We start from the raw sequence: 12,209 nt of genomic DNA on the forward strand, positions 1-12,209 counted from the left end.
AGCCTGTAAAACAGGTAGGGAAGGAATGTCAGAAGATATGCAGTGGCACACCCTGCACCCAGAAAGGCTGGAGGGGAAGATAGCAAGAGATGAACAGGTGGACCGAAAATGTGATTATGTAAGGAAAAAGAGCATCTTGAAGTGTGTAACCCCTGTAGCCTGCTTAGTGGTCAAGTGAAATGAACATTAGAGGCTACTCAGGAGGTGTTGCAAATGAGTAAAGGGCAAAAACTTAAAAATGTATGGAAATCCCCTTTTTAGAAAAAATAAATATATAAATATTATAACCTAAGCCAGCATTAGTACCTTTCAATAGCCAAGCAAATACCCTATTTAGTGCACTCAAATAGTTTCACAGTAGGCTTGAACATAAACCATGTTAGAACATACTGTATAATTCATATGAAGCAGTCAAGGCTCAGCTCTCCTTTGGTATGTTCAAGTTTCCTCAGTTTTAGTTCTGGATGCACTTAATGATAAGAAAAACAAAATTAACTTGGGGTTTTTCATCTTGTCATGAACCATGCCTTACACACCTCACATTTTATAATAAATGTAACATTTAGGTGAATATGTTTTTCATAATTTCTCCCTATGCACAAATGTTTTTAACACTGGTGGAACATAACCAGAACAGTCAGGGTGCAGCATATATTTTAACACCCTTCTGTAATAGTCTCAATTCACAGCAAAATTAAAAGAAATGATCTACAATTTACATTCCCCTTTTTCATTCAGTGTAAAGAGTGCAGAAAATTGTGTTTTAATATCTAACAGCAGTAATATACAACAGGCGTAGTTCGCAAATTTCAGCATGAAAAGATACTCTCTGCCTGCAGTACCACATGTTGGCTGTCCCACGCCGACTACAGTAATTAATTACGCTAGTTTGGCTTAGCTGGAATTTTAATCGTTAAGATAGCAAAATGAGTAATTAACCCATGGCACAAAAGTCCCTGGATCACCTCGGTTACTGTTTTTGTTTGTTGTCCTCAATACTGCTTGTTTTCACATGCAAATGTATCAACTTCTAATATGTTTTTTGAAGTTACCAAACATATGACCTGTGGGGAAAAGTCACCAAGTACTTTTACTCAACTAGTATTTCCATGTTACACATTGTAACACTGTACTCTTCCATATATTACAAAGAAAGGAGGGCATGACGTTGTGAGTCCAGGAATAACCTTGTGGCCCATTCGCCATTTTCTGCACTATCCAGATATGCCGGAGATGATGCAACTTCTTCCATGCTTATATGGTTCAGAAAGTCCTGTAGCCATTTATTTAAGTTGAAACAATTGGCCTTTCAAATTTTTCAGTTCATAAGAATTATGCATTTTGTGGCAAGGCATGCTAAAACAAAACAATTTTGTGCAGATGTACAATTGATGCCATTGAGCTGGATGCCCAGCAAGTATGTAGCTGCGCTGGACATAGAACTACGTCCATGTTCAAGATCTTTGAGAGTGTATCTGTAACTACATCCCAGAAGACCTTAACTTTTTCCGTGATAATAATTTATGACTGCAAATAAGAGAGAGAGGAGTATTCATTTATATTGAATTTTGTTATCAACAAAAAGTTGGTATAGCCCTGTCCACAGTTATGGAGGTCACATGTAGGCTGCATTTTGGGACCACTGTTGTTTTTCATTTATATTAATGATATGCCGGTAGCAGTGACATCTAAAATCATGCTGTACGCAGATGACTCTACCTTATTAGTATCCAATAAAGATACCAAAGTAGTACAGGGAACAATTAACTGTCCCTGGTAAGGAACTGGCTGATTGACAACAAACAATTGGGAAAGACAGAGTCCATTTTATTTGGTACTAAACACAAACTTAAGAAAAGTGATACAATTAAGGTACAGTGTTAAAGAAATATAATTGAATTCAAAACCAATGCCAAATATCTTGGAGTCTCTATTTATCTACTATCTATAGTAATCTATTTCTGGAGAGGAAATTGCAGCTACAACCTTGTCTAAAATTACAAAAAGCTTAAGTTTTTATAACATTACACTCGTTTTTTTTAACTTTAAGGTGAAGAAACTTTTAGTTGCCTCATCAATCCAGTGACACTTCGACTATGACTGCGCCGCATGGTATAATGGACTTTCCCAAAAGCTTAAAAACAAATTGCGGGTAGCCTAAAATAAGGTTATCAGATACGTGTTCAATGCTCCTCCTAGGACTCATATTGAGCCAGTAGATATGAAGCAAGTTGGATTATTACCTGTTGAAGATTGAGTTAAATAACTGAAACTTCATCATACTGTATGTTTGATATTATTCACAGAAGGGCCCCAGAATATATGAACTGTCCAATTGACATGGATGGAAGCCGGAATAATTTCAACACAAAAACAAGCATAATGTCATACAGTGTTCCTTGTGTTAAAAGTAGAATAGCGAGAAGCTCTTTTTTCTATACTGGGATCTTCTTATGGAACAACCTGCCTCGGCATATTAAACACACCCAAACCAAGGCAATTTTTAAAGCAAAAGTTAGGCGGATCTGTGGGGAATGTTGATGGTTCACTTTTAAGGCAGGGAGTTTGAATCATGGGCGTGGAGCTGCAAGCGGGAATAGTAGCTTTATGTTGAAATATGTTTGTTTCCATCGATTTTTATGTTTTCATTGAGTTTGTCGTTTCCATCGAGGACAACTTTGGATGCTTTCAAGTGCTGTCCTCTGAGATTTTTTCAGTCATGATACTCTTTTGAATTGTGATGCTTTTAAATTCCTAATAAAATAAATAACAAATAATTTCTGAAAATGTAATTATGGCGTTGTCCTTCACAATTTCACTTATCGATGTATTTTATGTCCTTGTATTGGAATGTTGATCAACGGGACATTATTGGACTTGTTTTGATGTAAGAGCATATGCATGCATGTGTCCCTGTAGTAACACTATGTGCTAAAAAGAAACACATTCCTAAAATAATTGAACACAGTAACCCTCCCCCTCCCTCCTTGCACTGGTTTGTCTTGTCTGTGCAAAACCTATGTCCTTGTTTTGTCATACTCATGCCTTGTACAAGTAATAATAGGTTGGAGTTTGAGACTGCTTTTTTGTCACTGAGGATTAAAGCTGGATTTGTAACAACAGGAGTAATTTTTCCTTTCTCTGGGAGAAAAGATGCGTCACCCGTAATTGCTCTAATGATGATGTAACTGCTTTTGTGGAAACATGAATGGTTACAACTTCAGAACTTGGCATGTGCCTTGCAGCAATATTATGACTCAACTTTAATTCCTCTGGGACCAAATTCAAAAATTAAATGCATGATCACTGCCAGCGCTCTCAGCCTTAGGTGAAGATGAAGAAAGGATCTTTTTTCTTACCCTATTAACTGCCAATACAAACATTGTGTGCACAGGGCACATTTAAAAATAGACACACGTGATACAGGTCTAAGCACAAAAGCATACATTCTGCTTAGGCCTAGGCCTATGAATTATCTTTATGGTTAAATACTTTGATCCTGTTTGGTAGTCACATGAAGTTGCTGTCAGTTTGTAAGTGGTGAAGTTTGTATGGCGTGAGCCAATGTCCCTCCCTCTTCCCAGTCACTCTCTGTGTGAGCCATGTGATTACAGATCCAAGAATTCCCTGCCGATGCTGACACTCTTATTTCACCAAATACTACACACTTTCAGCCAACGCAGAACGTGGCTGTAGGGTTGCAAAAGCCTCATTCACCATTTCCCTGCCATCATGCTTACTCCTCTTGTGTTCCCCTTCCACGGGTGTCCTGTGCTCATAAACTATAGTACGTTCAGTACATAGGGGATAAAAAATGTCCTATCTCTCCATGGCGGTTCTGGGTGTTTAAAGTATCTTCATTGCCCATCTCTGAGTCTGCTTTTGGGTCCCTCCTGCTTGTCCTGCTCTTCAAACTGTGATGGAACAAAGCAACCAACAGACTAATTTGAAGATGAACTGTTTGATTTGTCTTATTCTCTCATGTGCCTGTATGGGAACTGGAAAAGAGCATCTAGTTGGGGGTACAAAGAGGCTGCACTGAAGATGTCTCGTCGGGAAACTGAGGAGTTCATTACCTGGCTGGCTTCAGGACTTTAGAAACACCCCTGATTCCGAGCCTGACTCCCAGTTGGCTAGCCACAAGTGAAACTATAGGCTTGATTTGATTAGATTTGATTTTAGTTAGGAATTTAAAAGTATCACAACACAAAAGACTATCATGACACAAAACATTTCCCAGAGGATTGCAAATAAAAGCCTTACTAAAAAAACTTATTTCCATAGTGGTTGTTACGGCTGTATGTGTTCCCCATGCTGTTTTCCCTTTTCCCTCTCAAGTAGCTCTGCCCAGGTGTGCTGCATTGCTCAACAAGGTGCACCGTCTAGTCCCCCTTGCAACTCCACACCCATGATTCAAACTCCCTGCCTTAAAAGTGAACCATCAACATTCCCCACAGATCCGCCCTTAACTTTTGAAAAATTGCCATTGTTTGGCTTTGTTTAATATGCAATCTGTATCAAATCCACCTCTGAGGTGGGATCCCACATTTTGGCATCAAATTGATCCATTTCCACCTTAAATTTTGAAATATTTGCATATAAAATGCAGCATTTTGTCCGGATTAAAGATAGGATTGGATTACCAAATTTGAATCCTTCAGGATCAGAAATCTTTGGATCTGCTTTGATATACCCAATTTTCAGATCAGATCAGAATTGAATCCAGTCCAACCAGTATAATCGTGTGAGATCATTTTGAAATTCCGATGATCAAGAATATTAAGATTCCTTTCAAACAAAGACACAAAAAGGAACAAAACAACAGGCAGTCAGTTGGACATTTGGTGCTTGGCCCCCTAAAAGCCATTTCTTCAACATAGTGTAGCTGGATGTAAACCTACAGTCTGTGATTTAGAGGATAATCTGAAAGACATAGTGCAAAGGAAAGGAAAGGGTCTGTGCAAAAAAAGCCAGCAATGCCACAATTGCAAAAACACATATAGTGAATTTTACGAGCCCTCATAAACAATGTTTTGATATGTATGATATCATGGTCCAGCTTTGCCTCTCCCTCATTCCTAGTGTGTTCTGTTGTTTCCCCCTTCCTCGTGTTTCTTGTTTGTGCTCTCTCTGTCTGTGTGTGTTCGTCTGGGCGTGGCACTCATCTGACTCCTGCTGACAATCAACCTGCACACCTGAGACCAATCCATTCATCAAGCTCCTGCAGTATATCTACCAGTCTTCGCCACATCGTTCAGCTCACCAACGTGGTAGCTACAAACGCCTCGGCCTAACTAACCAACCTCTAGTCAACTTTTTCCTTACCCAAATCCTGTTTAACTGTTTTTCTACCTGTGCCTCAGGTTCATTCCCTGCCTGAGATCCATACCTGCCTGCCTCGCCCAACGCCTTGTCAGCTCTTTCAGCCTGCCCCGCTCCACCGCATCCCCGGATCAACTCACCGTTCCTATCTCAAATAATGCTGACTGTGAACTTTTGCAACCCTCTGTCCGAGTTCTGCTTTTGGGTTCGAAATCCACCCAGCAATAAACATATGAAGTGTCTAGCATACAACAAATAAACCATTAAATCAGACAAATAGACATAGACAGAAGCCATTTTGTGCATTTATTTCTTAACATTAATTTCAGTCACTTGCATACTGAAAATACATAGTCACTGATTTCCTTATTGTGCTAACACTGGCTGAATTGTTTCTGTTAAAAGCACTTTTACGTATTGTGTTTGATTTTTTCAGGTTATGTTTTGGTAATCTAATGAATCTATGCAGATGATTTGGTAAGATTTTCTGCCTGCAGTGCTGGTCTTCAACATCTGTTAAATATACTGTATTCTCCCAAATATGCTACTGATTTTGATATCAGATTTAATGCTGACAAGAGTAAAGTGATCATAATTTGACACAAAGACTGGAGAAAAATACTGTTTCACAAAATAACAAAAGAGCCAAAAATTCATTTACATGCTGTATATTTCAAAACTGAATAAAATGTGAGGAATAGTCAGAAGGTCTCAAGTGTGAGGTTGAAAGTGAAGAGGGTGTGGCTGAGTATGAGCATGGTGAATTGCATAGGCATAGTTGTTTTGTAACTTGTTAAAAAGCCATTGTCCCTACTGTCCCCTTGTCCAAACTGACCCACTCTCCCTTTAGTATCAAAAGTAAAAATAGCCTACTCATTACCCAGAATGGATTCTTACAGTTGGCTTATTATAATTATTATATTCCTGGATTATTATGTATGTGTTAACATGGAAGCATTTTAATGTTGTAGCAGGTTATGTTGTAGCCAACTTGAACTTCTTCATATAGCCTATTATTAGGTTAATAGCCCGATTTATCTGTCTGTCTTGAAGAGTACTGAAAAGTAACTAATAGCTGCTGCCAAATAAATGTAATTTCAAACAGAATATTTCCCTCCGAAATGTAATGGAGGAAGAGTACAATGTGTGTTTTCCATTTAGATTTTATTAGATTTAATAGATAGACATAACAAAAAAGACTTATGACAATACAAGGCCAAAGGTATCGCACAGACAAGACAAACCAGTAGAAGGAGGGAGGGGGAGGGTTGCAGTGTTAAATTATTTTAGGAATGTTTCTATTTAACACATGTGTGACCCTGTAGGGATGAATACATGCCTTGCTCGTGCACATACATATACTTTTTTTAATTTACTTTTCAGACATGATCCCAGTGATGAGACCAATAATGTCCCGTTGATCAAGACACCAATGCATCAGATGGGTCAAATTGTGAAGGACAATGCCATAATGCCATTTTCAGTAATGATAACAACATTCAATCTAAATGAATCCTCCTTTCTCTCTTATTTGCAGTTAAAAGTTATTATCACAACAATAATCTGAAAATACCTATATAGGTTGCCATGAACATCTAGATAACAACTTTAAAACTTGCAAATGAGAGGGGAATGCTTTCAGACATATATAAACGTGTTTCTCCTTTCCTCCTCTAACAGCAATATTGAGACATAGAAAAGACTTGCATTTATTGCCAAATAAAAAGGACCCTCACTTTTCCAATGGTTGCCAATCAGACAGTTTCTTACCAGAGACAGTTCTCTACTAAGTGTTTACTGTATTACTCTCGTATCTTTAGTGGATACTAATAAGGTATAGTCATCTGCATAAAGCATCATTTTAGATGTCACTGCTACTGGCATATCATTAATAGAAATTAAAAACAACAGTGGTCCCAAAATGGAGCCTATATGTGACCTCCATAACTGTGGACAGGGCTATACCAACTTTTTGGTGATACCAAAATTCAATCAAAATGAATACTCCTTTCTCTCTTATTTAAAAGTTATCATCACGAAAAAAATCTGAAAATGTACCTACTGTATATAAATTGCCTAGACCATCTGTCCACCATAACAGCCTAAAAACTTGCAAATGAGAGGGGAATGCTTTCAGACAAATATAAACTTATTCTCCTTTCCTCCTCCAATAGCAATATTGAGAGACAGAAAAGATTCACTCACCTCACTTCAGTGGGACAGGATTTGGAGCATAAGTCAGCATCACTGTCCAAATGTTTAAGACTTAGACTTAAAAAGATGGATCAAACCCTCACAGACTTACGCCAGGATTGTTGCACCTTTGTGCACTCTCTATGGTTAGGTCTAGCTGTTAAGGTCTTCTGAGATGTAGTTACAGATACACTCTCAAAGATCTTGAACATGGACGTAGTTATATGTCCAGCGCAGCCACATACTTGCTGGGCATCAAACTCAATGGCATCAATTGTCCATCTGCACAAATAATTGTAGTTTTAGCATGCTTTGCCACAAAATGCATAATTCTTATGAACTGGAAATTTAGAAATGTCTATTGTTTTAACTTAAATAAATGGCTGCAGGACTTTCTGAAACATATCAGCATGGAAGACGCTATATCATCCCTGTGATCTCTGCATAGTGGAGAAAATGGCGAATGGGCCACAAGGTCATTCCTGGACTCACAACATCATGCCCTCCTCTCTTTGTAATATATGGAAAAGTACAGTGTAACAATGTGTAACAGGTATCTTTTCCCCACTGGTCATATGTTTGGTAAAAAAATATATGAAGTTGATAAATTTGCATGTGTAACCCAGCAGTATTGAGGACAACAGTGACCGAGACGACCCAGGGATCTTTGTGCCGTCGGTTAATTACTCATTTTGCTACGTCTTAACGATTAAATTTCCAGCTAAGCCAAACTAGAGTAATTAATTACTGTAGTCGGCGTGTGACAGCCGACATGTGGTACTGCAGGGAGAGAGCATCTTTTCATGCTGAAATATGTGAGCTACACCTGTTAAATTGCACTGCTGTTAGATATGAAAACACTAGAATTTGAAATGAATAAAAAAGGGAATGTAAATTGTATCTTAATTCTTTTAATTTTGCTGCTAATTGAGCAGGCTACTCTACGACTATTGCAGAAGGGTGTTCTCTATGCACTGCACCCTGGCTGGTTATGTACCACCAGTGTTACAAACATTTGTGCACAGGGAGAGAATACAAAAAATATATGCACCTAAATGTTACATTTATTATAAAAATGTGAGGTGTGTAAGACATGGTTTACATGGTGAACATACCAAAGGAGAACTGAGCATTGACTGCTTCATATGGATTATACAGTATATTCTAATATGGTTTATGTTCAAGCCTACTATGAAACTATTTGAGTGCACTCAAAAAGGCATTTGTTTGGCTATTGAAAGGTACTAATGCTGGCTTAGATTGTAATATTAATTGATTGATTTATTTGTATTCTCTATTTTTATTTTTGAAAAGGAGATTTCCATACATGTTTACTTTTTGTCCCTTTTGAAATTAATTTCACTGCCCTGTGACCACTACAGGGGTTACACACTTGAATAGGCTCTTTTTCCATGCATAGTCACATTTTCGCTCGACTTGTTCATCTCTTGCTATCTTCCCCTTCAGCATGTCCGAGTGCAGAGTGTGTCACAGCATATCTTCTGACATTCCCTCCCTACCTGTTTTGCAGGCCATTCCTGACATTCAGAGCCAGAGGCGTGTAGCCTGAGGAGGCTGGACAGCAAAAATGAGTCCAGGTTGAGGTGGCTGAAGAGGGTCCTCCCCTTTGCTTGGCACAGACATAAAAGCCAGCAGAGTCTTCAGTCAGACACTCAGAGGAACTCGGCTCTCCTTTGACGACTGCTCATCTTCTGTTCTCCTCTTCTCAGAGAATTGACAAACTTAACCACTGCAAACATGAGGAAGGCATACTCAGTCTCAAGCTCTGGTGGCAGCACCAGGAGGTCATTTGCACCAACTAACAGCTACTCTGTAAAGAGAAGCAGTTATGGTGCTGGAGCTGGTGCTGGTGCTGGATCTGGAGCTGCTTTTGGCATGTTTTCTGGTGGTTCTGGTATGTCTTCAATGGGTGGTGGTATGGGAATGGGAATGGGTGGTGGTGGTGGTTATGGCTTTGGTTCTAGCCAAGCAGGCGGCAACTTCATCGCTCCACAAATCACAGCTGTTACAGTCAACAAGAGCCTGCTGGCCCCTCTGAACCTGGCAATTGACCCAGACATCCAGGTTGTCCGCACCCATGAGAAGGAGCAGATCAAGACCCTCAACAACCGCTTCGTCTCCTTCATCGACAAGGTATGTTCCTGTGCATTCTGTGTGACTGACTTATGTACAATTTACTGTAGGCTTCAATATCTTAGTACAGGGGATCTGCATGCCCTCCCTGGGCTACATTCTCCCTGGACTACAAAGCTAAAACTGGTTTTGTGTCTCCAAAGGTCCGTTTCCTAGAGCAGCAGAACAAGATGCTGGAGACCAAATGGAGCCTCATGCAGGACCAGATCACCACTCGCTCCAACATCGATGGCATGTTCGAGGCTTACATTGCCAACCTGCGCAGACAGCTCGACGGGATGGGCAATGAGAAGGTCAAGCTGGAAGGAGAGCTGAGGAACATGCAGGGTCTGGTTGAGGACTTCAGGAGGAAGTGAGTGCTTGCATGACATGGTCATTATTTATAACATATACCTTGTTCAAAATGGAGCAGATGTACTAAAGCGTTGCCTTGTGTTCCAACAGGTATGAAGATGAAATCAACAAACGTGCAGTTGCAGAGAACGACTTTGTGATCCTGAAGAAGGTGTGAATACATCAAGATGGCCATTAAATGTTTTTGTCAATCTTGGGGTTTATTACAATGTGGCCAGTTATAACACTTCCTGTTTCTACATGGTTTTCTTTCCAGGACGTTGATGCTGCCTACATGAACAAGGTGGAGCTGGAATCCAGGGCTGATGCTCTTCAGGATGAGATCAACTTCCTCAGGGCCGTCTATGAGGCTGTATGTATCTATAATATCTAATATTTCATAACCATTTGATTTAAAGCTGATGATCATCCACTCCTTGTGTAAATCAGCTATAAAGGACAAAGAGTTAACTGTTGTGCAACAACCATTGGTTCTGTAGGAGCTTCGTGAGCTGCAGGGCCAGATCAAGGACACCTCCGTCGTCGTGGAGATGGACAACAGCCGTAACCTGGACATGGATTCTATTGTGGCTGAAGTGCGTTCTCAGTATGAGGACATTGCCAACCGCAGCAAGAATGAAGCAGAGTCCTGGTACACACAGAAGGTGAGTGAAAAGAAAACTTGAGATTTATCCCGTGTCTTTTATATCCACTTGCAACACCTCTCCCAACCATGTTGTTGATACACCTTGTTTTATTTTCATAATAGTATGAGGAGATGCAGTCCTCTGCTGGACAGTATGGTGACGACCTGCGCACAACCAAGACTGAGATTTCTGAGCTGAACCGCATGATCGCCCGTCTTCAGAATGAGATTGAGTCTGTCAAGGGACAGGTACTGTATATTTCAAGACCTTTTCATGGATGATTCCATATTCAACACTTCATTGTTTAAGAGGATTTGCAGTTATTAAACCATCAACATAATTTTCCACAGAGGGCCAACCTTGAGGCTCAGATCGCAGAGGCTGAGGAGCGTGGTGAGCTGGCAGTGAAGGATGCCAAGCTCCGCATCAGGGACCTGGAGGATGCTCTGCAGAGAGCCAAGCAGGACATGGCCCGCCAGGTGCGCGAATACCAGGAGCTGATGAACGTCAAGCTGGCCCTGGACATCGAAATCGCCACCTACAGGAAACTGCTGGAAGGAGAGGAGAGCAGGTGGGATAGACTTGAATATTCAATGTAGTTTAACGGCTGCAGCATTAGCTTCAACTCTGAATTAAACACTAACTCCTCATTATTCCACCACTAGACTGAATAGCGGAGGCGCAAGCGCAACCATCCACGTGCAGCAGACCTCTGGTGGTAAGTTTCAGATTTTATACATCATCATCAAAAGTGATACCTGAACCAACAGACCACACTGACAGATGGATGGATAAATGACAACACTTGCATGTTTTTTTTCTGCTCCAGGATTCTCCAGCGGCAGCTCCAGCGGTGGATTCGGCTACGGTGGCAGCAGCTCGTCTGGTGGTTATGGTGGTGTGTCTGGTGGTTATGGTGGCATTATTACCAAGTCAGTCACATCATCCAGCTCCAGGAGAGTCAATTAAAAAGGAGAGCCGTCCCTCATCCCCTTCAGAAACTCTTGAATTTGATCTCAGTCTGAACCCATTAATGGTGCTATGCAATACTGTTAAGCATGTTCAACAAGACAGCTGAATATATTGTGTTACACTGCCACCAGTTCTGTTTCAAAGATCACTGGCAGCTTTTCTTACTGTTCTGTATAACATAATTCAACAAGGGTTTCTGAAGGTAAACATGGCAACAAAACACAAGGGTTTTGATGAAGTGTTAAAACTAAGCAAGGAAAATATTTGAAAACCTGTACTCAATGTTGTCAATTTACATAGTTTTTGTACTGTAGTGCTCTGATGAACTGCTAATTTACCAGATCTGATCATCAGAGAAATATGAAAACTTTGAATTTGTGCAACTTTAAATGTTTCTCTTTGAACTTTGATTGGCTACTGGCTTGTACTTTTTAGTGCTCTTTCAAATGTTTCCATGTTTACTTTTTGCATTTCCTTGCCTTCAAGATACAACTATAACCAGATTTATTTTGTAAAAGACTTCATAGCAACATGACTGATGAATGTTGCAGCAAATGACATCAAATGAATACAAAAATAAATAAATCT

At 40.0% G+C, this 12,209-nt stretch overlaps 1 protein-coding gene across 1 annotated transcript; it reads left to right on the forward strand.

Annotated features, from left to right (window-relative positions):
* The first annotated feature begins 9,112 nt into the window (after window positions 1-9,112).
* Window positions 9,113-12,209, forward strand: LOC141764675 (keratin, type II cytoskeletal 8-like). Its single transcript, XM_074630053.1, has 9 exons — window positions 9,113-9,669; window positions 9,813-10,021; window positions 10,114-10,174; window positions 10,280-10,375; window positions 10,503-10,667; window positions 10,772-10,897; window positions 11,000-11,220; window positions 11,315-11,367; window positions 11,479-12,209. The coding sequence occupies exons 1-9, from the start codon at window positions 9,274-9,276 to the stop codon at window positions 11,616-11,618; spliced, it is 1,467 nt and encodes a 488-aa protein (XP_074486154.1). The 5' UTR covers window positions 9,113-9,273; the 3' UTR covers window positions 11,619-12,209.

The sequence above is a fragment of the Sebastes fasciatus genome, chromosome 1, assembly GCF_043250625.1.
Source record: "Sebastes fasciatus isolate fSebFas1 chromosome 1, fSebFas1.pri, whole genome shotgun sequence".
Classification (NCBI taxonomy): domain Eukaryota; kingdom Metazoa; phylum Chordata; class Actinopteri; order Perciformes; family Sebastidae; genus Sebastes; species Sebastes fasciatus.